General features: G+C 32.5%; 1 protein-coding gene across 1 annotated transcript in view; it reads right to left on the bottom strand.

The window, feature by feature from the left end:
• Window positions 1-12,807: 12,807 nt before the first annotated feature.
• The window catches only part of METTL3 (methyltransferase 3, N6-adenosine-methyltransferase complex catalytic subunit), a 34,479-nt gene continuing 20,067 nt past the window's right edge, over window positions 12,808-27,219 (bottom strand). Inside the window, exons 9-11 of the mRNA XM_064402224.1 lie at window positions 24,436-24,501; window positions 20,730-20,842; window positions 12,808-15,432 (exon numbers count right to left, since the gene is read on the bottom strand). Of these exons, the coding sequence (XP_064258294.1) occupies window positions 15,321-15,432; window positions 20,730-20,842; window positions 24,436-24,501 (291 nt within the window). The 3' untranslated portion in view covers window positions 12,808-15,320. The remainder of the gene's footprint in view (window positions 15,433-20,729; window positions 20,843-24,435; window positions 24,502-27,219) is intronic.

The raw sequence follows: 27,219 nt of genomic DNA, 5'->3' as shown, positions 1-27,219 counted from the left end.
TAGACCCCAAAATTCCATTTTAGACCCAAAATTCCCGTTTCAGCCCCAAAAAACCCAAATTTTGACCCAAAAATTCCCATTTTAGACCCCAAAAAATGCAATTTAGACCCAAAGTTTCTCATTTTAGACCCAAAAAATCCATTTTAGACCTCCCAAAGAATTTAGACCCCAAAATTCAGATTTTAGACCCAAAAAAATCCAATTTAGACCCAAAAATTCCCAAATTAGACCCAAAAAATCCCATTTTAACCAAAAAATTCAATTTAGACCCAAAAATTTCCAATTTAGAACCAAAAAATTCAATTTAGACCCAAAAATTCTCATTTTAGACCCAAAAATCCCAATTTGAACCCAAAATTCCCAATTTAGACCCAAAAAATCCCAATTCAAACTCAAAATTTCAGATTTATCCCCAAAAAATCCCCAATTTAGACCCAAAAAAATCCAATTTAGACCCAAAAATTCTCATTTTAGACCCAAAAATTCAATTTAGAACCAAAAATTCCCAATTTAGAACCAAAAAATTCAATTTAGACCCAAAAAAAATCCATTTTACACCCAAAAAAATCAAATTTAGACCCAAAAAAATCCATTTTAGACCCCAAAATTCCCATTTTAGACCCCAAAAAATGCAATTTAGACCCAAAGTTTCTCATTTTAGACCCAAAAAATCCCATTTTAGACCCAAAAATTCAATTTAGAACCAAAAATTCCCAATTTAAAACCAAAAAAATTCAATTTAGACCCGAAAAATCCATTTTAGACCCAAAAGATCCCAGTTTAGACCCAAAAATTCCCTATTTAGACCCAAAAAATCCATTTTAGAGCCCCCAAAAAATTTAGACCCCAAAATTCAGATTTTAGACCCTAAAAAATCCAATTTAGACCCAAAAATTCCCATTTTAGACCCAAAAAATCCCATTTTAACCAAAAAAATTCAATTTAGAACCAAAAATTCCCAATTTAGAACCAAAAAAATTCAATTTAGACCCAAAAAATCCCAATTTAGACCCAAAAAAAATCCATTTTACACCCAAAAAAATCAAATTTAGACCCAAAAAAATCCATTTTAGACCCAAAAATTCCCAATTTAGACCCCAAAATTTCCATTTCAGACCCAAAACTCCAAATTTTGACCCAAAAAATCCACTTTGAACCCAAAAATTCCCATTTTAGACCCCAAAAAATGCAATTTAGACCCAAAGTTTCTCATTTTAGACCCAAAAATTCCATTTTAGACCCCCAAAAAATTTAGACCCCAAAATCCACATTTTAGGCCCTAAAAAATCCAATTTAGACCCAAAAATTCCCATTTTAGACCCAAAAATTCCCATTTTACACCCAAAAAAATCCAATTTAGACCCAAAAAAATCCATTTTAGACCCAAAAATTCCCAACTTAGACCCAAAAATTCCCAACTTAGACCCAAAAAATCCCAATTTAGACCCCAAAAAAATCCATTTTACACCCAAAAAAATCAAATTTAGACCCAAAAAAATCAAACTTAGACCCAAAAATTCCCATTTTAGACCCAAAATTCCCAAAATAGACCCAAAAAACCCAAATTTTGACCCAAAAAATCCACTTTTGACCCAAAAATTCCCATTTCAGACCCCAAAAAATGCAATTTAGACCCAAAGTTTCTCATTTTAGACCCAAAAATTCCATTTTAGACCCCCCAAAAAATTTAGACCCCAAAATCCGCATTTTAGGCCCTAAAAAATCCAATTTAGACCCAAAAATTCCCATTTTAGACCCAAAAAATCCCATTTTAACAAAAAAAATTCAATTTAGAACCAAAAATTCCCAATTTAGAACCAAAAAAATCCATTTTAGACCCAAAATTCCCATTTTAGACCCCAAAATTCCCGTTTCAGCCCCAAAAAATCCAAATTTTGACCCAAAAAAATCACTTTGGACCCAAAAATTCCCATTTTAGACCCAAAAATTCAATTCAGACCCAAAATTTCCCAATTTAGATTCAAAACGTTAAATTTTGACCCAAAAAATCCATTTTAGACCCAAAAAAATCCAATTTAGACCCAAAAATCCCAATTTGAACCCAAAAATCCCAATTTAGACCCAAAAATTCTCATTTTAAACCCAAAATTCCCAATTTAGACCCAAAAAATCCCAATTCAAACTCAAAATTTCAGATTTAGACCCAAAAAATCCCCAATTTAGACCCAAAAAAATCCAATTTAGACCCAAAAAATCCCCAATTTAGACCCAAAAATTCTCATTTTAGACCCAAAAATTCAATTTAGAACCAAAAATTCCCAATTTAGAACCAAAAAATTCAATTTAGACCCAAAAATTCCCAAATTAGACCCAAAAAATCCCATTTTAACCAAAAAATTCAATTTAGACCCAAAAAAATCAAACTTAGACCCCAAAATTCCCATTTTAGACCCAAAATTCCCGTTTCAGCCCCAAAAAACCCAAATTTTGACCCAAAAATTCCCATTTTAGACCCCAAAAAATGCAATTTAGACCCAAGTTTCTCATTTTAGACCCAAAAAATCCATTTTAGACCTCCCAAAGAATTTAGACCCCAAAATTCAGATTTTAGACCCAAAAAAATCCAATTTAGACCCAAAAATTCCCAAATTAGACCCAAAAAATCCCATTTTAACCAAAAAATTCAATTTAGACCCAAAAATTTCCAATTTAGAACCAAAAAATTCAATTTAGACCCAAAAATTCTCATTTTAGACCCAAAAATCCCAATTTGAACCCAAAATTCCCAATTTAGACCCAAAAAATCCCAATTCAAACTCAAAATTTCAGATTTATCCCCAAAAATCCCCAATTTAGACCCAAAAAAATCCAATTTAGACCCAAAAATTCTCATTTTAGACCCAAAAATTCAATTTAGAACCAAAAATTCCCAATTTAGAACCAAAAAATTCAATTTAGACCCAAAAAAAATCCATTTTACACCCAAAAAAATCAAATTTAGACCCAAAAAAATCCATTTTAGACCCCAAAATTCCCATTTTAGACCCCAAAAAATGCAATTTAGACCCAAAGTTTCTCATTTTAGACCCAAAAAATCCCATTTTAGACCCAAAAATTCAATTTAGAACCAAAAATTCCCAATTTAAAACCAAAAAAATTCAATTTAGACCCGAAAAATCCCATTTTAGACCCAAAAGATCCCAGTTTAGACCCAAAAATTCCCTATTTAGACCCAAAAAATCCATTTTAGAGCCCCCAAAAAATTTAGACCCCAAAATTCAGATTTTAGACCCTAAAAATCCAATTTAGACCCAAAAATTCCCATTTTAGACCCAAAAAATCCCATTTTAACCAAAAAAATTCAATTTAGAACCAAAAATTCCCAATTTAGAACCAAAAAAATTCAATTTAGACCCAAAAAATCCCAATTTAGACCCAAAAAAAATCCATTTTACACCCAAAAAAAATCAAATTTAGACCCAAAAAAATCCATTTTAGACCCAAAAATTCCCAATTTAGACCCCAAAATTTCCATTTCAGACCCAAAACTCCAAATTTTGACCCAAAAAATCCACTTTGAACCCAAAAATTCCCATTTTAGACCCCAAAAAATGCAATTTAGACCCAAAGTTTCTCATTTTAGACCCAAAAATTCCATTTTAGACCCCCCAAAAAATTTAGACCCCAAAATCCACATTTTAGGCCCTAAAAAATCCAATTTAGACCCAAAAATTCCCATTTTAGACCCAAAAATTCCCATTTTACACCCAAAAAAATCCAATTTAGACCCAAAAAAATCCATTTTAGACCCAAAAATTCCCAACTTAGACCCAAAAATTCCCAACTTAGACCCAAAAAATCCCAATTTAGACCCCAAAAAAATCCATTTTACACCCAAAAAAATCAAATTTAGACCCAAAAAAATCAAACTTAGACCCAAAAATTCCCATTTTAGACCCAAAATTCCCAAAATAGACCCAAAAAACCCAAATTTTGACCCAAAAAATCCACTTTTGACCCAAAAATTCCCATTTCAGACCCCAAAAAATGCAATTTAGACCCAAAGTTTCTCATTTTAGACCCAAAAATTCCATTTTAGACCCCCCAAAAAATTTAGACCCCAAAATCCGCATTTTAGGCCCTAAAAAATCCAATTTAGACCCAAAAATTCCCATTTTAGACCCAAAAAATCCATTTTAACAAAAAAAATTCAATTTAGAACCAAAAATTCCCAATTTAGAACCAAAAAAATCCATTTTAGACCCAAAATTCCCATTTTAGACCCCAAAATTCCCGTTTCAGCCCCAAAAAATCCAAATTTTGACCCAAAAAAATCACTTTGGACCCAAAAATTCCCATTTTAGACCCAAAAATTCAATTCAGGACCCAAAATTTCCCAATTTAGATTCAAAACGTTAAATTTTGACCCAAAAAATCCATTTTAGACCCAAAAAAATCCAATTTAGACCCAAAAATCCCAATTTGAACCCAAAAATCCCAATTTAGACCCAAAAATTCTCATTTTAAACCCAAAATTCCCAATTTAGACCCAAAAAATCCCAATTCAAACTCAAAATTTCAGATTTAGACCCAAAAAATCCCCAATTTAGACCCAAAAAAATCCAATTTAGACCCAAAAAATCCCAATTTAGACCAAAAATTCTCATTTTAGACCCAAAAATTCAATTTAGAACCAAAAATTCCCAATTTAGAACCAAAAAATTCAATTTAGACCCAAAAATTCCCAAATTAGACCCAAAAAATCCCATTTTAACCAAAAAATTCAATTTAGACCCAAAAAAATCAAACTTAGACCCCAAAATTCCATTTTAGACCCAAAATTCCCGTTTCAGCCCCAAAAAACCCAAATTTTGACCCAAAAATTCCCATTTTAGACCCCAAAAAATGCAATTTAGACCCAAAGTTTCTCATTTTAGACCCAAAAAATCCATTTTAGACCTCCCAAAGAATTTAGACCCCAAAATTCAGATTTTAGACCCAAAAAAAATCCAATTTAGACCCAAAAATTCCCAAATTAGACCCAAAAAATCCCATTTTAACCAAAAAATTCAATTTAGACCCAAAAATTTCCAATTTAGAACCAAAAAATTCAATTTAGACCCAAAAATTCTCATTTTAGACCCAAAAATCCCAATTTGAACCCAAAATTCCCAATTTAGACCCAAAAAATCCCAATTCAAACTCAAAATTTCAGATTTATCCCCAAAAAATCCCCAATTTAGACCCAAAAAAATCCAATTTAGACCCAAAAATTCTCATTTTAGACCCAAAAATTCAATTTAGAACCAAAAATTCCCAATTTAGAACCAAAAAATTCAATTTAGACCCAAAAAAAATCCATTTTACACCCAAAAAAATCAAATTTAGACCCAAAAAAATCCATTTTAGACCCCAAAATTCCCATTTTAGACCCCAAAAAATGCAATTTAGACCCAAAGTTTCTCATTTTAGACCCAAAAAATCCCATTTTAGACCCAAAAATTCAATTTAGAACCAAAAATTCCCAATTTAAAACCAAAAAAATTCAATTTAGACCCGAAAAATCCCATTTTAGACCCAAAAGATCCCAGTTTAGACCCAAAAATTCCCTATTTAGACCCAAAAATCCATTTTAGAGCCCCCAAAAAATTTAGACCCCAAAATTCAGATTTTAGACCCTAAAAAATCCATTTAGACCCAAAAATTCCCATTTTAGACCCAAAAAATCCCATTTTAACCAAAAAAATTCAATTTAGAACCAAAAATTCCCAATTTAGAACCAAAAAAATTCAATTTAGACCCAAAAAATCCCAATTTAGACCCAAAAAAAATCCATTTTACACCCAAAAAAATCAAATTTAGACCCAAAAAAAATCCATTTTAGACCCAAAAATTCCCAATTTAGACCCCAAAATTTCCATTTCAGACCCAAAACTCCAAATTTTGACCCAAAAAATCCACTTTGAACCCAAAAATTCCCATTTTAGACCCCAAAAAATGCAATTTAGACCCAAAGTTTCTCATTTTAGACCCAAAAATTCCATTTTAGACCCCCCAAAAAATTTAGACCCCAAAATCCACATTTTAGGCCCTAAAAAATCCAATTTAGACCCAAAAATTCCCATTTTAGACCCAAAAATTCCCATTTTACACCCAAAAAAATCCAATTTAGACCCAAAAAAATCCATTTTAGACCCAAAAATTCCCAACTTAGACCCAAAAATTCCCAACTTAGACCCAAAAAATCCCAATTTAGACCCCAAAAAAATCCATTTTACACCCAAAAAAATCAAATTTAGACCCAAAAAAATCAAACTTAGACCCAAAAATTCCCATTTTAGACCCAAAATTCCCAAAATAGACCCAAAAAACCCAAATTTTGACCCAAAAAATCCACTTTTGACCCAAAAATTCCCATTTCAGACCCCAAAAAATGCAATTTAGACCCAAAGTTTCTCATTTTAGACCCAAAAATTCCATTTTAGACCCCCCAAAAAATTTAGACCCCAAAATCCGCATTTTAGGCCCTAAAAAATCCAATTTAGACCCAAAAATTCCCATTTTAGACCCAAAAAATCCCATTTTAACAAAAAAAATTCAATTTAGAACCAAAAATTCCCAATTTAGAACCAAAAAAAAATCCATTTTAGACCCAAAATTCCCATTTTAGACCCCAAAATTCCCGTTTCAGCCCCAAAAAATCCAAATTTTGACCCAAAAAAATCACTTTGGACCCAAAAATTCCCATTTTAGACCCAAAAATTCAATTCAGACCCAAAATTTCCCAATTTAGATTCAAAACGTTAAATTTTGACCCAAAAAATCCATTTTAGACCCAAAAAAATCCAATTTAGACCCAAAAATCCCAATTTGAACCCAAAAATCCCAATTTAGACCCAAAAATTCTCATTTTAAACCCAAAATTCCCAATTTAGACCCAAAAAATCCCAATTCAAACTCAAAATTTCAGATTTAGACCCAAAAAATCCCCAATTTAGACCCAAAAAAATCCAATTTAGACCCAAAAAATCCCCAATTTAGACCCAAAAATTCTCATTTTAGACCCAAAAATTCAATTTAGAACCAAAAATTCCCAATTTAGAACCAAAAAATTCAATTTAGACCCAAAAATTCCCAAATTAGACCCAAAAAATCCCATTTTAACCAAAAAATTCAATTTAGACCCAAAAAAAATCAAACTTAGACCCCAAAATTCCCATTTTAGACCCAAAATTCCCGTTTCAGCCCCAAAAAACCCAAATTTTGACCCAAAAATTCCCATTTTAGACCCCAAAAAATGCAATTTAGACCCAAAGTTTCTCATTTTAGACCCAAAAAAATCCATTTTAGACCCTCCCAAAGAATTTAGACCCCAAAATTCAGATTTTAGACCCAAAAAAAATCCAATTTAGACCCAAAAATTCCCAAATTAGACCCAAAAAATCCCATTTTAACCAAAAAATTCAATTTAGACCCAAAAATTTCCAATTTAGAACCAAAAAATTCAATTTAGACCCAAAAATTCTCATTTTAGACCCAAAAATCCCAATTTGAACCCAAAATTCCCAATTTAGACCCAAAAAATCCCAATTCAAACTCAAAATTTCAGATTTATCCCCAAAAAATCCCCAATTTAGACCCAAAAAAATCCAATTTAGACCCAAAAATTCTCATTTTAGACCCAAAAATTCAATTTAGAACCAAAAATTCCCAATTTAGAACCAAAAAATTCAATTTAGACCCAAAAAAAATCCATTTTACACCCAAAAAAATCAAATTTAGACCCAAAAAAATCCATTTTAGACCCCAAAATTCCCATTTTAGACCCCAAAAAATGCAATTTAGACCCAAAGTTTCTCATTTTAGACCCAAAAAATCCCATTTTAGACCCAAAAATTCAATTTAGAACCAAAAATTCCCAATTTAAAACCAAAAAAATTCAATTTAGACCCGAAAAATCCCATTTTAGACCCAAAAGATCCCAGTTTAGACCCAAAAATTCCCTATTTAGACCCAAAAAATCCATTTTAGAGCCCCCAAAAAATTTAGACCCCAAAATTCAGATTTTAGACCCTAAAAAATCCAATTTAGACCCAAAAATTCCCATTTTAGACCCAAAAAATCCCATTTTAACCAAAAAAATTCAATTTAGAACCAAAAATTCCCAATTTAGAACCAAAAAAATTCAATTTAGACCCAAAAAATCCCAATTTAGACCCAAAAAAAAATCCATTTTACACCCAAAAAAATCAAATTTAGACCCAAAAAAATCCATTTTAGACCCAAAAATTCCCAATTTAGACCCCAAAATTTCCATTTCAGACCCAAAACTCCAAATTTTGACCCAAAAAATCCACTTTGAACCCAAAAATTCCCATTTTAGACCCCAAAAAATGCAATTTAGACCCAAAGTTTCTCATTTTAGACCCAAAAATTCCATTTTAGACCCCCCCAAAAAATTTAGACCCCAAAATCCACATTTTAGGCCCTAAAAAATCCAATTTAGACCCAAAAATTCCCATTTTAGACCCAAAAATTCCCATTTTACACCCAAAAAAAATCCAATTTAGACCCAAAAAATCCATTTTAGACCCAAAAATTCCCAACTTAGACCCAAAAATTCCCAACTTAGACCCAAAAAATCCCAATTTAGACCCCAAAAAAATCCATTTTACACCCAAAAAAATCAAATTTAGACCCAAAAAAATCAAACTTAGACCCAAAAATTCCCATTTTAGACCCAAAATTCCCAAAATAGACCCAAAAAACCCAAATTTTGACCCAAAAAATCCACTTTTGACCCAAAAATTCCCATTTCAGACCCCAAAAAATGCAATTTAGACCCAAAGTTTCTCATTTTAGACCCAAAAATTCCATTTTAGACCCCCCAAAAAATTTAGACCCCAAAATCCGCATTTTAGGCCCTAAAAAATCCAATTTAGACCCAAAAATTCCCATTTTAGACCCAAAAAATCCCATTTTAACAAAAAAAATTCAATTTAGAACCAAAAATTCCCAATTTAGAACCAAAAAAATCCATTTAGACCCAAAATTCCCATTTTAGACCCCAAAATTCCCGTTTCAGCCCCAAAAAATCCAAATTTTGACCCAAAAAAATCACTTTGGACCCAAAAATTCCCATTTTAGACCCAAAAATTCAATTCAGACCCAAAATTTCCCAATTTAGATTCAAAACGTTAAATTTTGACCCAAAAAATCCATTTTAGACCCAAAAAAATCCAATTTAGACCCAAAAATCCCAATTTGAACCCAAAAATCCCAATTTAGACCCAAAAATTCTCATTTTAAACCCAAAATTCCCAATTTAGACCCAAAAAATCCCAATTCAAACTCAAAATTTCAGATTTAGACCCAAAAAATCCCCAATTTAGACCCAAAAAAATCCAATTTAGACCCAAAAAATCCCCAATTTAGACCCAAAAATTCTCATTTTAGACCCAAAAATTCAATTTAGAACCAAAAATTCCCAATTTAGAACCAAAAAATTCAATTTAGACCCAAAAATTCCCAAATTAGACCCAAAAAATCCCATTTTAACCAAAAAATTCAATTTAGACCCAAAAAAATCAAACTTAGACCCCAAAATTCCCATTTTAGACCCAAAATTCCCGTTTCAGCCCCAAAAAACCCAAATTTTGACCCAAAAATTCCCATTTTAGACCCCAAAAAATGCAATTTAGACCCAAAGTTTCTCATTTTAGACCCAAAAAATCCATTTTAGACCTCCCAAAGAATTTAGACCCCAAAATTCAGATTTTAGACCCAAAAAAATCCAATTTAGACCCAAAAATTCCCAAATTAGACCCAAAAAATCCCATTTTAACCAAAAAATTCAATTTAGACCCAAAAATTTCCAATTTAGAACCAAAAAATTCAATTTAGACCCAAAAATTCTCATTTTAGACCCAAAAATCCCAATTTGAACCCAAAATTCCCAATTTAGACCCAAAAAAATCCCAATTCAAACTCAAAATTTCAGATTTATCCCCAAAAAATCCCCAATTTAGACCCAAAAAAATCCAATTTAGACCCAAAAATTCTCATTTTAGACCCAAAAATTCAATTTAGAACCAAAAATTCCCAATTTAGAACCAAAAAATTCAATTTAGACCCAAAAAAAATCCATTTTACACCCAAAAAAATCAAATTTAGACCCAAAAAAATCCATTTTAGACCCCAAAATTCCCATTTTAGACCCCAAAAAAATGCAATTTAGACCCAAAGTTTCTCATTTTAGACCCAAAAAATCCCATTTTAGACCCAAAAATTCAATTTAGAACCAAAAATTCCCAATTTAAACCAAAAAAATTCAATTTAGACCCGAAAAATCCCATTTTAGACCCAAAAGATCCCAGTTTAGACCCAAAAATTCCCTATTTAGACCCAAAAAATCCATTTTAGAGCCCCCAAAAAATTTAGACCCCAAAATTCAGATTTTAGACCCTAAAAAATCCAATTTAGACCCAAAAATTCCCATTTTAGACCCAAAAAATCCCATTTTAACCAAAAAAATTCAATTTAGAACCAAAAATTCCCAATTTAGAACCAAAAAAATTCAATTTAGACCCAAAAAATCCAATTTAGACCCAAAAAAAATCCATTTTACACCCAAAAAAATCAAATTTAGACCCAAAAAAATCCATTTTAGACCCAAAAATTCCCAATTTAGACCCCAAAATTTCCATTTCAGACCCAAAACTCCAAATTTTGACCCAAAAAATCCACTTTTGACCCAAAAATTCCCATTTCAGACCCCAAAAAATGCAATTTAGACCCAAAGTTTCTCATTTTAGACCCAAAAATTCCATTTTAGACCCCCCAAAAAATTTAGACCCCAAAATCCGCATTTTAGGCCCTAAAAAATCCAATTTAGACCCAAAAATTCCCATTTTAGACCCAAAAAATCCCATTTTAACAAAAAAAATTCAATTTAGAACCAAAAATTCCCAATTTAGAACCAAAAAAAATCCATTTTAGACCCAAAATTCCCATTTTAGACCCCAAAATTCCCGTTTCAGCCCCAAAAAAATCCAAATTTTGACCCAAAAAAATCACTTTGGACCCAAAAATTCCCATTTTAGACCCAAAAATTCAATTCAGACCCAAAATTTCCCAATTTAGATTCAAAACGTTAAATTTTGACCCAAAAAATCCATTTTAGACCCAAAAAAATCCAATTTAGACCCAAAAATCCCAATTTGAACCCAAAAATCCCAATTTAGACCCAAAAATTCTCATTTTAAACCCAAAATTCCCAATTTAGACCCCAAAAAATCCCAATTCAAACTCAAAATTTCAGATTTAGACCCAAAAAATTCAATTTAGACCCAAAAAAATCCAATTTAGACCCAAAAAATCCCCAATTTAGACCCAAAAATTCTCATTTTAGACCCAAAAATTCAATTTAGAACCAAAAATTCCCAATTTAGAACCAAAAAATTCAATTTAGACCCAAAAATTCCCAAATTAGACCCAAAAAAATCCCATTTTAACCAAAAAATGAAATTTAGAACCAAAAAAATCAAACTTAGACCCCAAAATTCCCATTTTAGACCCAAAATTCCCGTTTCAGCCCCAAAAAACCCAAATTTTGACCCAAAAATTCCCATTTTAGACCCCAAAAAATGCAATTTAGACCCAAAGTTTCTCATTTTAGACCCAAAAAATCCATTTTAGACCTCCCAAAGAATTTAGACCCCAAAATTCAGATTTTAGACCCAAAAAAATCCAATTTAGACCCAAAAATTCCCAAATTAGACCCAAAAAATCCCATTTTAACCAAAAAATTCAATTTAGACCCAAAAATTTCCAATTTAGAACCAAAAAATTCAATTTAGACCCAAAAATTCTCATTTTAGACCCAAAAATTCAATTTAGAACCAAAAATTCCCAATTTAGAACCAAAAAATTCAATTTAGACCCAAAAAAAATCCATTTTACACCCAAAAAAATCAAATTTAGACCCAAAAAAATCCATTTTAGACCCAAAATTCCCATTTTAGACCCCAAAATTTCCGTTTCAGCCCCAAAAAATCCAAATTTTGACCCAAAAAATCCACTTTGAACCCAAAAATTCCCATTTTAGACCCCAAAAAATGCAATTTAGACCCAAAGTTTCTCATTTTAGACCCAAAAAATCCATTTTAGAGCCCCCAAAAAATTTAGACCCCAAAATTCAGATTTTAGACCCAAAAAAATCCAATTTAGACCCAAAAATTCCCAAATTAGACCCAAAGAATCCCATTTTAACCAAAAAATTCAATTTAGACCCAAAAATTCCCAATTTAGAACCAAAAAATTCAATTTAGACCCAAAAAATCCCAATTTAGACCCAAAAATATCCATTTTACACCCAAAAAAATGAAATTTAGACCCAAAAAAATCCATTTTAGACCCAAAAATTCCCATTTTAGACCCCAAAATTCCCGTTTCAGACCCAAAAAATCCAAATTTTGACCCAAAAAATCCACTTTGAACCCAAAAATTCCCATTTTAGACCCCAAAAAATCCAATTTGGACCCAAAAAAAATCAAATTTAGATCCCAAAGATTCCCAATTTAGACCCAAAAAAATCCAATCTAGACCCAAAAATCCCCATTTTAGACCCAAAAAATCCAATTTGAACCCCAAAAAAATCAATTTCAACCCAAAAATTCCCAATTTAGACCCAAAAATTCCCATTTTAGACCCCAAAATTTTAATTTTTGACCCAAAAATTCAGATTTAGACCCAAAAATTCCCATTTGAACCCCAAAAAATCCAAATTAATCTCCCCAAACCCCACGAAATTCCCAAAATTCCCCCAAAAAAACACAAAACTTTTTTTTTATTTTCACTTTTTTTTATTATTTACACAATTTTTTTCTCATTTTCACATTTTTTTCCTCGTTTTGTTGGGCGTTCAGATCCATTTTTCACCTTTTTTTCCCCCAAAAAAACCACACCAGGTTTTCCATCCAAATTCTTCATTTTCCACCCAAAAAAAAACCAACAAAAAAACCCCTAAAATAACCCCAAAAAAGAGAAAAAAAAATCCCAAAAAATAATTTTAAAAACCTAAAAATAGCCCCCAAAAATACGCCTAAAAGTTGTTTTTAAAATCCCTAAAAAACCAAAAAAAATCCCCCAAAAATATTAAAAAAATTTGAAATAAACCCCAAAAAATTTAAAAAAATTCAAAATAAACCCCCAAAAAATTCCCCCAAAAAATCCCCAAAAAAATCCCCAAAAATAAAAAAAATCCCCCCAAAAATCTCCAAAAAATATTTAAAAAATTCAAAATAAACCCCCCAAAAAAATTCAAAACAAATTCAAATTAAACCCCAAAAAAACCCCAAAAAAATCCCCAAAAAATACTTTAAAAATTCAAAAAAAATCCCCAAAAATTAAAAATTCAAATAAACCCCAAAAAAACTCCCCAAAAAATCCCCAAAAATATAAATAAAAATCCCCCCCAAAATCCCCCAAAAATACTAAAAAAATTCGAAATAAACCCCCAAAAAATTCAAAAAAATTCAAATTAAACCACAAAAAAATCCCCAAAAAAACCCAAAAAATCCCCAAAAAATCCTTAAACAGCCAAATAAAAAACCCTGAATAAAACCCTGAAAAAACGCAAAAATTATCCCCAAAATCCCAAAAAAACCCCAAAGAACACCAAAAACCCCTGAAAAAAAACCCGAAAAAAAAACCCCTAAAAAAACCCCAAAAAAACCCCTAAAAATCCCCCAAAAAAAGCCTAGAAACCCCAAAATAAAATCCAAAATAACCCCCAAAAATCCCCAAATATATAAATAAAATCCAAAAAAAAAAATTCCAAAAGATCCCCCAGAAATAACCCCAAAAAATTGAAAATAAATTCCAAAAAATTCCCCAAAAAACACCCAAAAAACCCCCAAAAAATCCTCAATAAATCCCCCAAAAAATCCCCAAATATAGAAAATAAACCAAAAAATCCACAAAAAATTCTTTAAAAATTCAAAATAAACCCCAAAAAAATTTAAAAAAAAATCAAAATAAACCCCAAAAAATAAAAAAAAAAATCCCAAAAAAATCCCAAAAAATCCCCAAAAATTCCCCAAAATAAAACCTAAAAAAACCCTTTAAAAAACCCAAAACAACCCCAAATTTCCCCAAAATTCTGATATTTTTGGGCTTGCTGGTGACGCCGTCGGGGTCGTGCTGCTTGAGAGCCCCAAAAAACTCCAAGAAAAATTTTTAAAATCCTCCAAAATTCAAAAAAAATCCTCTTAAAAACCCCAACATGAAACCTGAAAAAGTCCCAAAAAACCCAAAAAAATACCAAAAAATCCCTAAAAACCCAAAAAATAATCCCCAAAAAAACCCCTAAAAACCTAAAAAAAAATCCCTAAGAACCCCAAAATAATTAAAAAATCCCCCAAAAATTTAAAATAAATTCAAAATAAACCCCAAAAAAATCCCCCAAAATTCCAAAAAAAATCCCAAAAAAAACCCCAAAAAAATTCCCCAAAAAAAGGAAAATAAACCCCCAAAAATCCTGAAAAAAATCCCCAAAAAAATTCAAAATAAGCCAAAAAAAATCCCCAAAAAACCCCCAAAAAATCCCTAAAAAAACCCCAAAATAATCCCCAAAAACCCAAAATCCTAAAAAAAAAAATCTTTAAAAAATCCCTAAAACCCCCCAAAATAAAACCCAAAATAACCCCCCAAAAAACCCAAAATAAACCCAAAAAATTTCAAAAAATCCCCCAAAAATAACCCCAAAAAATCGAAAATAAATTCCAAAAAATATTGAAAATAAACCCTAAAAATTCAAAAAAAATTCAATTTAAACCCCCGAAAAATTCAAAAAAAATCCCAAAAAATTAAAAAAAATTCCCCAAAAAAATCCCCAAAAAATCTTTAAAAAATTCAAAATAAACCCAAAAAAAGTCCCTCAAATCCCCAAAAAAAATCTCAAAAAATCCCAAAAAATATAAATAAAACCCCAAAAAAATCCACAAAAAATCCACCAAAAAATTCAAAATAAACTTCAAAAAAATCCCCAATAATTCCAAAAAAATCCCCAAAAATAGAAAATAAACCCCCAAAAATTCCCTGAAAAATATTTAAAAAATTCAAAATAAACCCCCAAAACATTCCTCAAAAATCCCCAAAAAATCCCCAAAAATAGAAAATAAATCCCAAAAAAAAATCCTAAAAAAATTCAAAATAAACCCCCAAAAAATTCAAAAAAATTCAAATTAAACCCCCCAAAAAATCCAAAAAAATCCCAAAAATTCCCCAAAAATTCCCCAAAATAAAACCTAAAAAAAACCCTTTAAAAACCCCAAAACCCACCCAAATTTCCCCCAAATTCAGATGTTTTTGGGCTTGCTGATGACGCCGTCGGGGTAGTGCTGCTTGAACTGCGCCACCACGTCGGGGTCCAGCAGGTGGATCCCGTCCAGCTGATTGCCCAGCGTGATCCTGCCCCAAAAAAACACCAAAATTAGGAAAAAATTCCATTTCATTGGTCCCAAAACCTCCCCAAATATCCCCCAAAAAATCCAGGAAAATCCAAAAAAAATTCGGTTTAAATCGCCCAAAAAATTCCATTTAAATCGCTCAAAAAATCCGCTTTAAATCCATCAAAAATCCAATTTTAATCCCAAAAATATTCCATCTAAATGGCCCCAAAACTTCCCAAAAATTCCCCAAAAAAATCCAGCAGAATTCCCAAAAATTCGCTTCAAATTTGTCAAAAAAATTCAATTTAAATTGCTCAAAAAATTCAATTTAAATCCCCAAAAAAATCCAATCTCCATCCCACAAAATTCACTTTTCATGGCCCCAAAACCTCCCCAAAAAATTCCATTAAAATTCCCAAAATTCGCTTTAAATGTCCCAAAAAATTCAATTTATATCCCAAAAAAATCCAATTTAAATCCAAAAAAATCCAATTTAAATCCCCTAAAAATTCACATTTAATGGCCCAAAACCTCCCCAAAAAATCCCCAAAAGAATCCATTAAAATTCCAAAAATTCCCTTTAAATGTCCCAAAAAATTCAATTTATATCCCAAAAAAATTTAATTTAAATCCCAAAAAAATCCAATTTAAATCCCCCAAAAATTCACTTTTAATGGCCCCAAAACTTCCCCAAAAGAATCCATTAAAATTCCCAAAAATTCGCTTTAAATGTCCCAAAAAATTCAATTTAAATCCCCAAAAAAATCACTTTTAATCCCAAAAAAATTCAATTTCAATCCCAAAAAATTCATTTTTAACGGCCCCAAAACCTCCATAAAAACAATCCAGCAAAATTCCTAAAAAATTCAATTTAAATCCCAAAAAAAACACTTTTAATCCCAAAAAAATCCAATTTCAATCCCCAAAAATTCACTTTTAATGGCCCAAAACCTCCCCAAAAAATTCCATTAAAATTCCAAAAAAATTTGCTTTAAATGTCCCAAAAAAATTCAATTTAAATCCCCAAAAAAATCTAATTTAAAGCCCCCCAAAAATTCGCTTTTAATGGCCCCAAAACCTCCCCAAAAAATCCCCAAAAAAATCCATTAAAATTCCCAAAAATTCCCTTTAAATGTCCCAAAAAATTCAATTTATATCCCAAAAAAATCTAATTTAAATCCCAAAAAAATCCAATTTAAATCCCCCAAAAATTCGCTTTTCATGGCCCCAAAACCTCCCAAAAAATCCCAAAAGAATCCATTAAAATTCCCAAAAATTCGCTTTAAATGTCCCAAAAAATTCAATTTATATCCCAAAAAAATCTAATTTAAATCCCAAAAAAATTCAATTTCAATCCCCTAAAAATTCGCTTTTAATGGCCCCAAAACCTCCCCCAAAAATTCCATTAAAATTCCCAAAAATTCGCTTTAAATGTCCCAAAAAATTCAATTTATATCCCAAAAAAATCTAATTTAAATCCAAAAAAATCCAATTTAAATCCCCTAAAAATTCACATTTAATGGCCCAAAACCTCCCCAAAAAATTCCATTAAAATTCCCAAAAATTCGCTTTAAATGTCCCAAAAAATTCAATTTATATCCCAAAAAAATCTAATTTAAATCCCAAAAAAATCCAATTTAAATCCCCTAAAAATTCACATTTAATGGCCCAAAACCTCCCCAAAAAATCCCCAAAAAATTCCATTAAAATCCCAAAAATTCGCTTTAAATGTCCCAAAAAATTCAATTTAAATCCCAAAAAAAATCACTTTAAATCCCAAAAAATTCAATTTCAATCCCCTAAAAATTCGCTTTTAATGGCCCCAAAACCTCCCCCAAAAATTCCATTAAAATTCCCAAAAATTCGCTTTAAATGTCCCAAAAAATTCAATTTATATCCCAAAAAAATCTAATTTAAATCCCAAAAAAATCCAATTTAAATCCCCCAAAAATTCACTTTTCATGTTCCCAAAACCTCCCAAAAATTCCCCAAAAGAATCCATTAAAATTCCCAAAAATTTGCTTTAAATGTCCCAAAAAATTCAATTTAAATCCCCAAAAAAATCACTTTTAATCCCAAAAAAATTCAATTTCAATCCCAAAAAATTCATTTTTAACGGCCCCAAAACCCTCCATAAAAAACAATCCAGCAAAATTCCTAAAAAATTCAATTTAAATCCCAAAAAAAACACTTTTAATCCCAAAAAAATCCAATTTCAATCCCCAAAAATTCACTGTTAATGGCCCAAAACCTCCCCAAAAATTCCATTAAAATTCCCAAAAATTCGCTTTAAATGTCCCAAAAAATTCAATTTATATCCCAAAAAAATCTAATTTAAAGCCCCCCAAAAATTCACATTTAACGGCCCCAAAACCTCCATAAAAACAATCCAGCAAAATTCCTAAAAAATTCAATTTAAATCCCAAAAAAAACACTTTTAATCCCAAAAAAATCCAATTTCAATCCCCAAAAAATTCACTGTTAATGGCCCAAAACCTCCCCAAAAAATTCCATTAAAATTCCCAAAAATTCGCTTTAAATGTCCCAAAAAATTCAATTTATATCCCAAAAAAATCCAATTTAAATCCCAAAAAAATCCAATTTAAATCCCCTAAAAATTCACATTTAATGGCCCAAAACCTCCCCAAAAAATCCCCAAAAGAATCCATTAAAATCCCCAAAAATTCGCTTTAAATGTCCCAAAAAATTCAATTTAAATCCCAAAAAAAAATCACTTTAAATCCCAAAAAAATTCAATTTCAATCCCCTAAAAATTCGCTTTTAATGGCCCCAAAACCTCCCCCAAAAATTCCATTAAAATTCCCAAAAAATTCGCTTTAAATGTCCCAAAAAATTCAATTTATATCCCAAAAAAATCTAATTTAAATCCCAAAAAAATCCAATTTAAATCCCCTAAAAATTCACATTTAATGGCCCCAAAACCTCCCCAAAAAATCCCCAAAAGAATCCATTAAAATTCCCAAAAATTCGCTTTAAATGTCCCAAAAAATTCAATTTATATCCCCAAAAAAATCTAATTTAAATCCCAAAAAAATCCAATTTAAATCCCCTAAAAATTCACTTTTAATGGCCCCAAAACTTCCCCAAAAAAATCCATTAAAATTCCCAAAAATTCGCTTTAAATGTCCCAAAAAATTCAATTTATATCCCAAAAAAATCTAATTTAAATCCCAAAAAAATCCAATTTAAATCCCCTAAAAATTCACATTTAATGGCCATGGCCCAAAACCTCCCCAAAAAATCCCCAAAAGAATCCATTAAAATCCCCAAAAATTCGCTTTAAATGTCCCAAAAAATTCAATTTAAATCCCAAAAAAAATCACTTTAAATCCCAAAAAAATTCAATTTCAATCCCCTAAAAATTCGCTTTTAATGGCCCCAAAACCTCCCCCAAAAATTCCATTAAAATTCCCAAAATTCGCTTTAAATGTCCCAAAAAATTCAATTATATCCAAAAAAATCTAATTTAAATCCCAAAAAAATCCAATTTAAATCCCCTAAAAATTCACATTTAATGGCCCCAAAACCTCCCCAAAAAATCCCCAAAAGAATCCATTAAAATTCCCAAAAATTCGCTTTAAATGTCCCAAAAAATTCAATTTATATCCCCAAAAAAATCTAATTTAAATCCCAAAAAAATCCAATTTAAATCCCCTAAAAATTCACTTTTAATGGCCCCAAAACTTCCCCAAAAAAATCCATTAAAATTCCCAAAAATTCGCTTTAAATGTCCCAAAAAATTCAATTTATATCCCAAAAAAATCTAATTTAAATCCCAAAAAAATCCAATTTAAATCCCCTAAAAATTCACATTTAATGGCCCAAAACCTCCCCAAAAAATCCCCAAAAGAATCCATTAAAATTCCCAAAAATTCGCTTTAAATGTCCCAAAAAATTCAATTTAAATCCCAAAAAAAATCACTTTTAATCCCAAAAAAATTCAATTTCAATCCCAAAAAATTCATTTTTAACGGCCCCAAACCTCCATTAAAAAAATCCAGCAAAATTCCTAAAAAATTCAATTTAAATCCCAAAACCATCCACTTTAAATCCCTCAAAAATCCTATTTAAATCCAATTTAAATCCCAAAAAATCCCCTAAAAATCCATTTTAAATCCCCCAAAAATTCACTTTAAATCCCAAAAAGATCCATTTTAAATCCATAAAAATTTATTTTAAAACCAAAAAAATCTACTTTAAATCCCCCAAAAAATCACTTTAAATCCCCAAAAAAAATCCCCCAAAAATAATAAAAAAATCCCAAAAAATCCCCTTTAAACCCTAAAAAATTCACTTTAAATCCCCTAAAAATCCCAAAAAAATTCATATTAAATCCTCAAAAAAATCCACTTCAAATGCCAAAAAAATCCCCCAAAACTCCTAAAAAAATCCACTAAAAATCTCAAAAAATTCCCCCCAGAAAAAATTCCAAACAATAAAAAAAATCCACTTTAAATCCCTCAAAAATCCACTTTAAATCCCAAAGAAATCCACTTTAAATCCCAAAAAATTCCCCAAAAAATTCACTTTAAATCCCCAAAAATCCCCAAAAAAATTCACTTTAAATCTCCCAAAAATATCCGCAAAAAATTCATTTAAAATCCCCTGAAACCTCCCAAAAACCTCACTTTAAATCCCAAAAAATCCACTTCAAATCTCCTAAAAATCCAAAATAAATTCACTTTAAATGCCTCAAAAAATCCACTTCAAATTGCAAAACAAATCCACCAAAAATCTCAAAAAAATCCACCAAAAAATCCACTTAAAATTCCTCATAAAATCCCTTTTAAATCCCAATAAAATCCCTCAAAAAATCCACTTTAAATTGCAAAAAAATCCATCAAAAATCTCAAAAAAATCCACCAAAAATCCACTTTAAATTCCTCATAAAATCCCTTTTAAATCCCCAAAAAAATCCCAATAAAATCCCCCAAAAAATCCACTTAAAATCCCAAAGAAATCCACTTTAAATCCCAAAAAATTCCCCAAAAATTCACTTTAAATCCCCAAAAATCCCCAGAAAATCCACTTTAAATCCCTTAAAAATCCACTTTAAATCCCCCAAAAATCCACTTTAAATCCCAAATAAATTGCCTAAAAATCCCCACAAATCACCAAAAAAATCCACTTTAAATCCCTCAAAAATCCAATTTAAATCCAATTTACACCCCGAAAAAATCCCCCAAAAATCACAAAAAAAATTTTTAAAAAATTCCCAAAAAATCCCCCTTAAATCCCCCATAAAATCCACTTTAAAAACCCCAAAAAAACCTAAAAAAGAGTGAATTTTGTTACCAGTTGGGCTGGACGTTGTGGGGGCGGCCGAAGAGCTCGATTTTCCTCGTGCCCGGCGACAGCCGCTCGATCATCCCGTAGATCTCGTCGGGCTTGTGGCTGGTGGAGCGCACCTGGCCCAAATTTGGGGGCAAAAACCACAATTTTAGCTTTCTATTGTTGCATTTTAAATTTTTTGGGCTTTTTTTTGCCATTTTTTCCTGATTTTTGGTGGTTTTTTGCTGGTTTTGCGGCGTTTTCTGAGGTGGTTTTTGGGTTTCCCGCCATTTTCTGAGGGGATTCGGTCATTTTTCACCATTTCATGAGGTAAGTCCCTCCTTTTTCACACTTTTATGAGGTAATTCCCTAATTTTTCACCATTTCATGAGGTAATTTCTTAATTTTTTACCATTTCCTGAGGTAATTTCCTCATTTTTTACCATTTTATGAGATAATTCCCTCATTTTTGTCCTTTTCCTGAGGTAATTTCCATGTTTTTTACTGTTTTGTGAGGGAATCTTCACCATTTTATGAGGCAATTCCCTCATTTTCACCATTTCATGAGGAAATATCTTAATTTTTTACCATTTTATGAGGTAATTTCCTCATTTTTTACCATTTCCTGAGGTAATTCCCTTATTTTTTACCATTTTATGAGATAATTCCCTCATTTTTCTCCTTTTCCTGAGGTAATTTCCTTGTTTTTCACCATTTCATGTGGTAATACATTAAATTTTTACCATTTCCTGAGGCATTTCCCTAATTTTTCACTGTTTTATGAGGGAATCTTCACCATTTTCTGAGGTAATTTCCTCATTTTTCACCATTTCCTCACATAATTCCCTCATTTTTCACCATTTTCTGAGGGGATTCCCTCATTTTTCACCATTTCATGAGGTAAGTCCCTCCTTTTTCACACTTTTCTGAGGTAATTCCCTAATTTTTCACCATTTCATGAGGTAATTTCTTAATTTTTTACCATTTCCTGAGGTAATTTCCCCATTTTTTACCATTTTATGAGGTAAATCCCTAATTTTTCACCATTTTATGAGGTAATATCTTAATTTTTTACCATTCCCTGAGGTAATTCTCTCATTTTTTACCATTTTATGAGGTAATTTCCCCATTTTTTACCATTTTATGAGATAATTCCCTCATTTTTCTCCTTTTCCTGAGGTAATTTCCTTGTTTTTCACCATTTCATGAGGTAATTTATTAAATTTTTACCATTTCCTGAGGCATTTCCCTAATTTTCACTGTTTTATGAGGGAATCATCACCATTTTCTGAGGTAATTTCCTCATTTTTCACCATTTCCTCACATAATTCCCTCATTTTTCACCATTTTCTGAGGGGATTCCCTCATTTTTCACCATTTCATGAGGTAAGTCCCTCCTTTTTCTCCTTTTTCTGTGGTAATTTTCTCATTTTTCATTACTTTAGGAGGTAATTCCCTCCTTTTTCAGCATTTTTTGAGGTAATTTCCTTGTTTTTCACCATTTCATGAGGTAATACATTAAATTTTTACCATTTCCTGAGGCATTTCCCTAATTTTTCACTGTTTTATGAGGGAATCTTCACCATTTTCTGAGGTAATTTCCTCATTTTTCACCATTTCCTCACATAATTCCCTCATTTTTCACTGTTTTCTGAGGGGATTCCCTCATTTTTCACCATTTCATGAGGTAAGTCCCTCCTTTTTCTCCTTTTTCTCAAATAATTTCCTCATTTTTCACTACTTTAGGAGGTAATTCCCCTCCTTTTTCAGCATTTTTTGAGGTAATTTCATCATTTTTTACAATTTTCTGAGGTAATTTCTGAATTTTTCACTGTTTTATGAGGTAGTTGTCACCATTTTATGAAGTAGTTCCCTCATTTTTCACCATTTCATGAGGTAAGTCCCTCTTTTTTCTCCTTTTTCTGTGATAATTTTCTCATTTTTCACTACTTTAGGAGGTAATTCTCTCATTTTTAACCCTTTTATGAGGTAATTTTGTGATTTTTCACTATTTCCTCACATAATTCCCGCATTTTTCACCATTTCATGAGGTAAGTCCCTCCTTTTTCACACTTTTGTGAGGTAAATTTCTCATTTTTTTGCCATTTCATGAGATAATTTCTTTAATTTTCACCATTTTATAAGATAATTCCTTTATTTTTCACCATTTTATGAGGTAATTTCCTAATTTTTCACCATTTCATGAGGTAATTCCCTCATTTTTTCTGCTTTTTCTGAGGTAATTCCTCATTTTTCACCATTTTATGAGGAAATCTTCACCATTTTTGAGATAATTTCCTAATTTTTCACTGTTTTATGAGGGAATCTTCACCATTTTCTGAGGTAATCTCCTCATTTTTCTGCATTTTATGAGGTAATATCTTAATTTTTTACCATTTCCTGAGGTAATTCTCTCATTTTTTACCATTTTATGAGGTAATTTACTAATTTTTCACTGGTTTATGAGGCAATCTTCACCATTTTATGAGGTAATTCCCTCATTTTTCACCATTTTATGAGGTAACTTTATCATTTTTTCACCATTTTATGAGGTAATTTCCTCATTTTTCTGCATTTTATGAGGTAATTTTACCATTTTTTCACTATTTTCTGAGGTAATTTCCTCATTTTTCACCATTTTATGAGGTAATTTCTTCATTTTTTACCATTTCCTGAGGTAATTCTCTCATTTTTTACCATTTTATGAGGTAATTTCCTAATTTTTCACCGGTTTATGAGGCAATCTTCACCATTTTATGAGGTGATTCCCTCATTTTTCTGCATTTTATGAGGTAATTTTACCATTTTTTCACTATTTTCTGAGGAAATTTCCTCATTTTTCACCATTTCATGAGGTAATTTCTTAATTTTTTACCATTTCCTGAGGTAATTCTCCTGTTTTTCACCATTTTATGAGATAATTTCCTCATTTTTCTGCATTTTATGAGGTAATTTTACCATTTTTTCACTATTTTCTGAGGTAATTTCCCTCATTTTTCACCATTTTATGAGGTAATTTCATCATTTTTTCACCATTTCCTGAGTAATTCTCCTCATTTTTTGCCATTTTATGAGGTAATTTCCTGATTTTTCACCGTTTTATGAGGCAATCTTCACCATTTTATGAGGTAATTCCCTCATTTTTCACCATTTCATGAGGAAATTTCCTCATTTTTTCACTGTTTTCTGAGGAAATTCTCTCGTTTTTCACCATTTCATGAGGTAATTTCTTAATTTTTTACCATTTTATGAGGTAATTTCCTAATTTTTCACCATTTTATGAGGTAATATCTTAATTTTTTACTATTTCCTGAGGTAATTCTCTCATTTTTTACCATTTTCTGAGGTAATTTCCTCATTTTTCTGCATTTTATGAGGTAACTTTATCATTTCTTCACCATTTTATGAGGAAATTTCCCTCATTTTTCACCATTTTATGAGGTAATTTCTTCATTTTTTACCATTTCCTGAGGGTAATTCTCTCATTTTTTACCATTTTATGAGGTAATTTCCTAATTTTTCACCATTTTATGAGGCAATCTTCACCATTTTTATGAGGTAATTCCCGTCATTTTTCACCATTTTATGAGGTAATTCCCTCATTTTTCTGCATTTTATGAGGTAACTTTACCATTTTTTCACCATTTTATGAGGAAATTTCCCTCATTTTTCACCGTTTTCTGAGTTTCTGCCCCATTTTGGGTTCAATTTTTGGGTTTTTGGGTCTCACCTCGGCCACGATGACGTCACAGTCCAGGCCCCGGTTGAAGCCTTGGGGGTTCCCCTTCACCCCCACCTGTGGGAGGGGCAAATTTGGAGCCCCAAAATCGCCGGAAATTGACCCAAAATCCACCCACACCCCAAAATACCATAATCTGCCCCAAAACTGTCCAAAATCCACCCCAAAACCCCAAAAAACTCCCCGAAATCTGCCCCAAAATCCCCTAAATCTGCCCCAAAACCACCCAAAATCCCACAAAACTGCCCCAAAATCCACCCCAAAATCCCCTGAAACTGCCCCAAAATACCCAAAATCTGCCCCAAAACTGCCCAAAATCCACCCCAAAATCCCCTGAAACTGCCCCAAAATACCCAAAATCTGCCCCAAAACTGCCCAAAATCCACCCCAAAATCCCCTGAAACTGCCCCAAAACCACCCAAAATCCCACAAAACTGCCCCAAAATCCCCTGAAATTGACCCAAAACCCACCCAGACCCCAAAATGCCCAAAATCCACCTCAAAATCCCCTAAAGCCACCCTGAAAAATCCCAAAATCCACCCAGAGACCCCAAAATCCCCTTAAATTCCCCCAAAAAAACCCCCAAATCCCCTAAAACCACCCCAAAATACCCAAAATCCACCCCAAAATACCCAAAATCCACCCCAAAATCCCCTAAATCTACCCCAAAATGCCCAAAATCCACCCAGAGATCCTAAAATCCCCAAATCCACCCCAAAATCCCCCAAATCTGCCAGAAAATACCCCAAATCCACCCCAAAATCCCATAAAACTGCCCCAAAAATCCCAAAATCCACCCAGAGACCCCAAAATCCCCAAAATCCACCCCAAAATCCCCTAAAACCACCTCAAAATACCCAAAATCCGCCCCAAAATCCCCTAAATCTGCCCCAAAAACCCCAAAATACCCAAAACCCATCCCAAAACTGCCCCAAAATCCCCTAAATCTGCCCCAAAACACCCAAAATCCACCCCAAAATCCCACAAAACTGCCACAAAATACCCAAAATCCGCCCCAAAATCCCCTGAAACTGCCCCAAAAACCCCAAAATCCACCCCAAAAAATCCCCTAAATCTGCCCCAAAATGCCCAAAATCCACCCAGAGACCCTAAAATCCCCAAAATCCACCCCAAAATCCCCCAAATCTGCCAGAAAATACCTCAAATCCACCCCAAAATCCCATAAAACTGCCCCAAAAACCCCAAAATCCACCCGGAGACCCCAAAATCCCCAAAATCTGCCCCAAAATCCCCTGAAACTGCCCCCAAAAACCCAAAATCCCATAAAACCACCCCAAAATCCCCTAAATCTGCCCCAAAATCCACCCCAAAATCCCCAAAGACCCCCAAAATCCCCTAAATCTGCCCCAAAATACCCAAAATCTGCCCTAAAATACCCAAAACCCACCCCAAAATCCCATAAAACCGCCCCAAAAAAACCCAAATCCACCCCAAAATCCCCTAAATCTGCCCCAAAACACCCAAAATCCACCCCAAAATCCCATAAAACCACCCCAAAAATGCCAAAATCCACCCAGACTCCAAAATCCCCTAAAACTGCCCCAAAAAACACCCAAAATCCACCCCAAAAATCCCAAAATCCCATAAAACCACCCCACAATACCCAAAATCCCCCAAAACCGCCCCAAAATCCACCCAGAGACCCCCAAAATCCCCTAAATCTGCCCCAAAATACCCAAATCCACCCCAAAATCCCCTAAATCTGCCAGAAAATACCCAAATCCACCCCAAAATCCCAAAATCCCCTAAATCTGCCCCAAAATACACCCCAAAATCCCCTAAAACCACCCCAAAATTCCCACCCCAAATCCCCCCAAATTTTGCCCTGGGGATTTTTGGGGTCACTTTTGGGTTTTTTGGGGTCACTTTGGGCTCAGATTTGGGCTCAGTTTTGGGGTTTTTGGGGTCACTTTTGGATCCATTTTTGCCCCATTTTGGGGTGGATTTTTGGGGTAATTTTTTGGATTTTGGGGTTTTTTTGGGGGAATTTCTGGGGTCACTTTTGGGTCCATTTTGGCTCAGTTTGGGGTCAGGATTTAGGATCAGTTTTGGGTCCTTTTTTGGGGTTTTTGGGGTCAGTTTTTGCTCCACTTTGGGTCAGTTTTGGGGTCAGTTTTTGGGGTAATTTCTGGAGTTTTTGGAGCGGGTTTTTGGGGTTTTTTGGGGCAAATTTTGGGGTTTTGGGGGTTAGTTTTGGGGTCAGTTTTGGGATCCATTTTTTCTCCATTTTTTCTCCATTTTTTCCCGATTTTTGCTCAGTTTTTTGCCCCATTTTTAGGACAATTTTTAGGATCAGTTTTTGGGGTGAATTCCGGTGGTTTTGGGGTTTTTTGGGGTCCCAGGCAGTGCTCCTTGCCGTGCTTCAGCCACTGCCCCATTTTATCCCCATTTTTTCCCCATTTTTTCCCCATTTTTTCTCCATTTTTTCCCCATTTTTTTGCCGTTTTTTCCCCCGTTTTTAGGACAATTTTTAGGATCAGTTTTTGGGGTGAATTCCGGTGGTTTTGGGTCCCAGGCAGTGCTCCTTGCCGTGCCTGAGCCACTGCCCCATTTTTTCCCCATTTTTGGTCATTTTTTCTCCGTTTTTTTCCCCCATTTTTTCCCCATTTTTGCTCAGTTTTTTGCCCCATTTTTAGGACAATTTTTAGGATCAGTTTTTGGGGTGAATTCCGGTGGTTTTGGGGTTTTTTGGGGTCCCAGGCAGTGCTCCTTGCCGAGCTTCAGCCACTGCCCCATTTTATCCCCATTTTATC

Source organism: Passer domesticus, chromosome 36, assembly GCF_036417665.1.
Source record: "Passer domesticus isolate bPasDom1 chromosome 36, bPasDom1.hap1, whole genome shotgun sequence".
NCBI classification, from domain to species: domain Eukaryota; kingdom Metazoa; phylum Chordata; class Aves; order Passeriformes; family Passeridae; genus Passer; species Passer domesticus.
The sequence above is the reverse complement of the archived record's forward strand: the minus strand, read 5'-3'. Positions and strand labels throughout refer to the sequence as shown.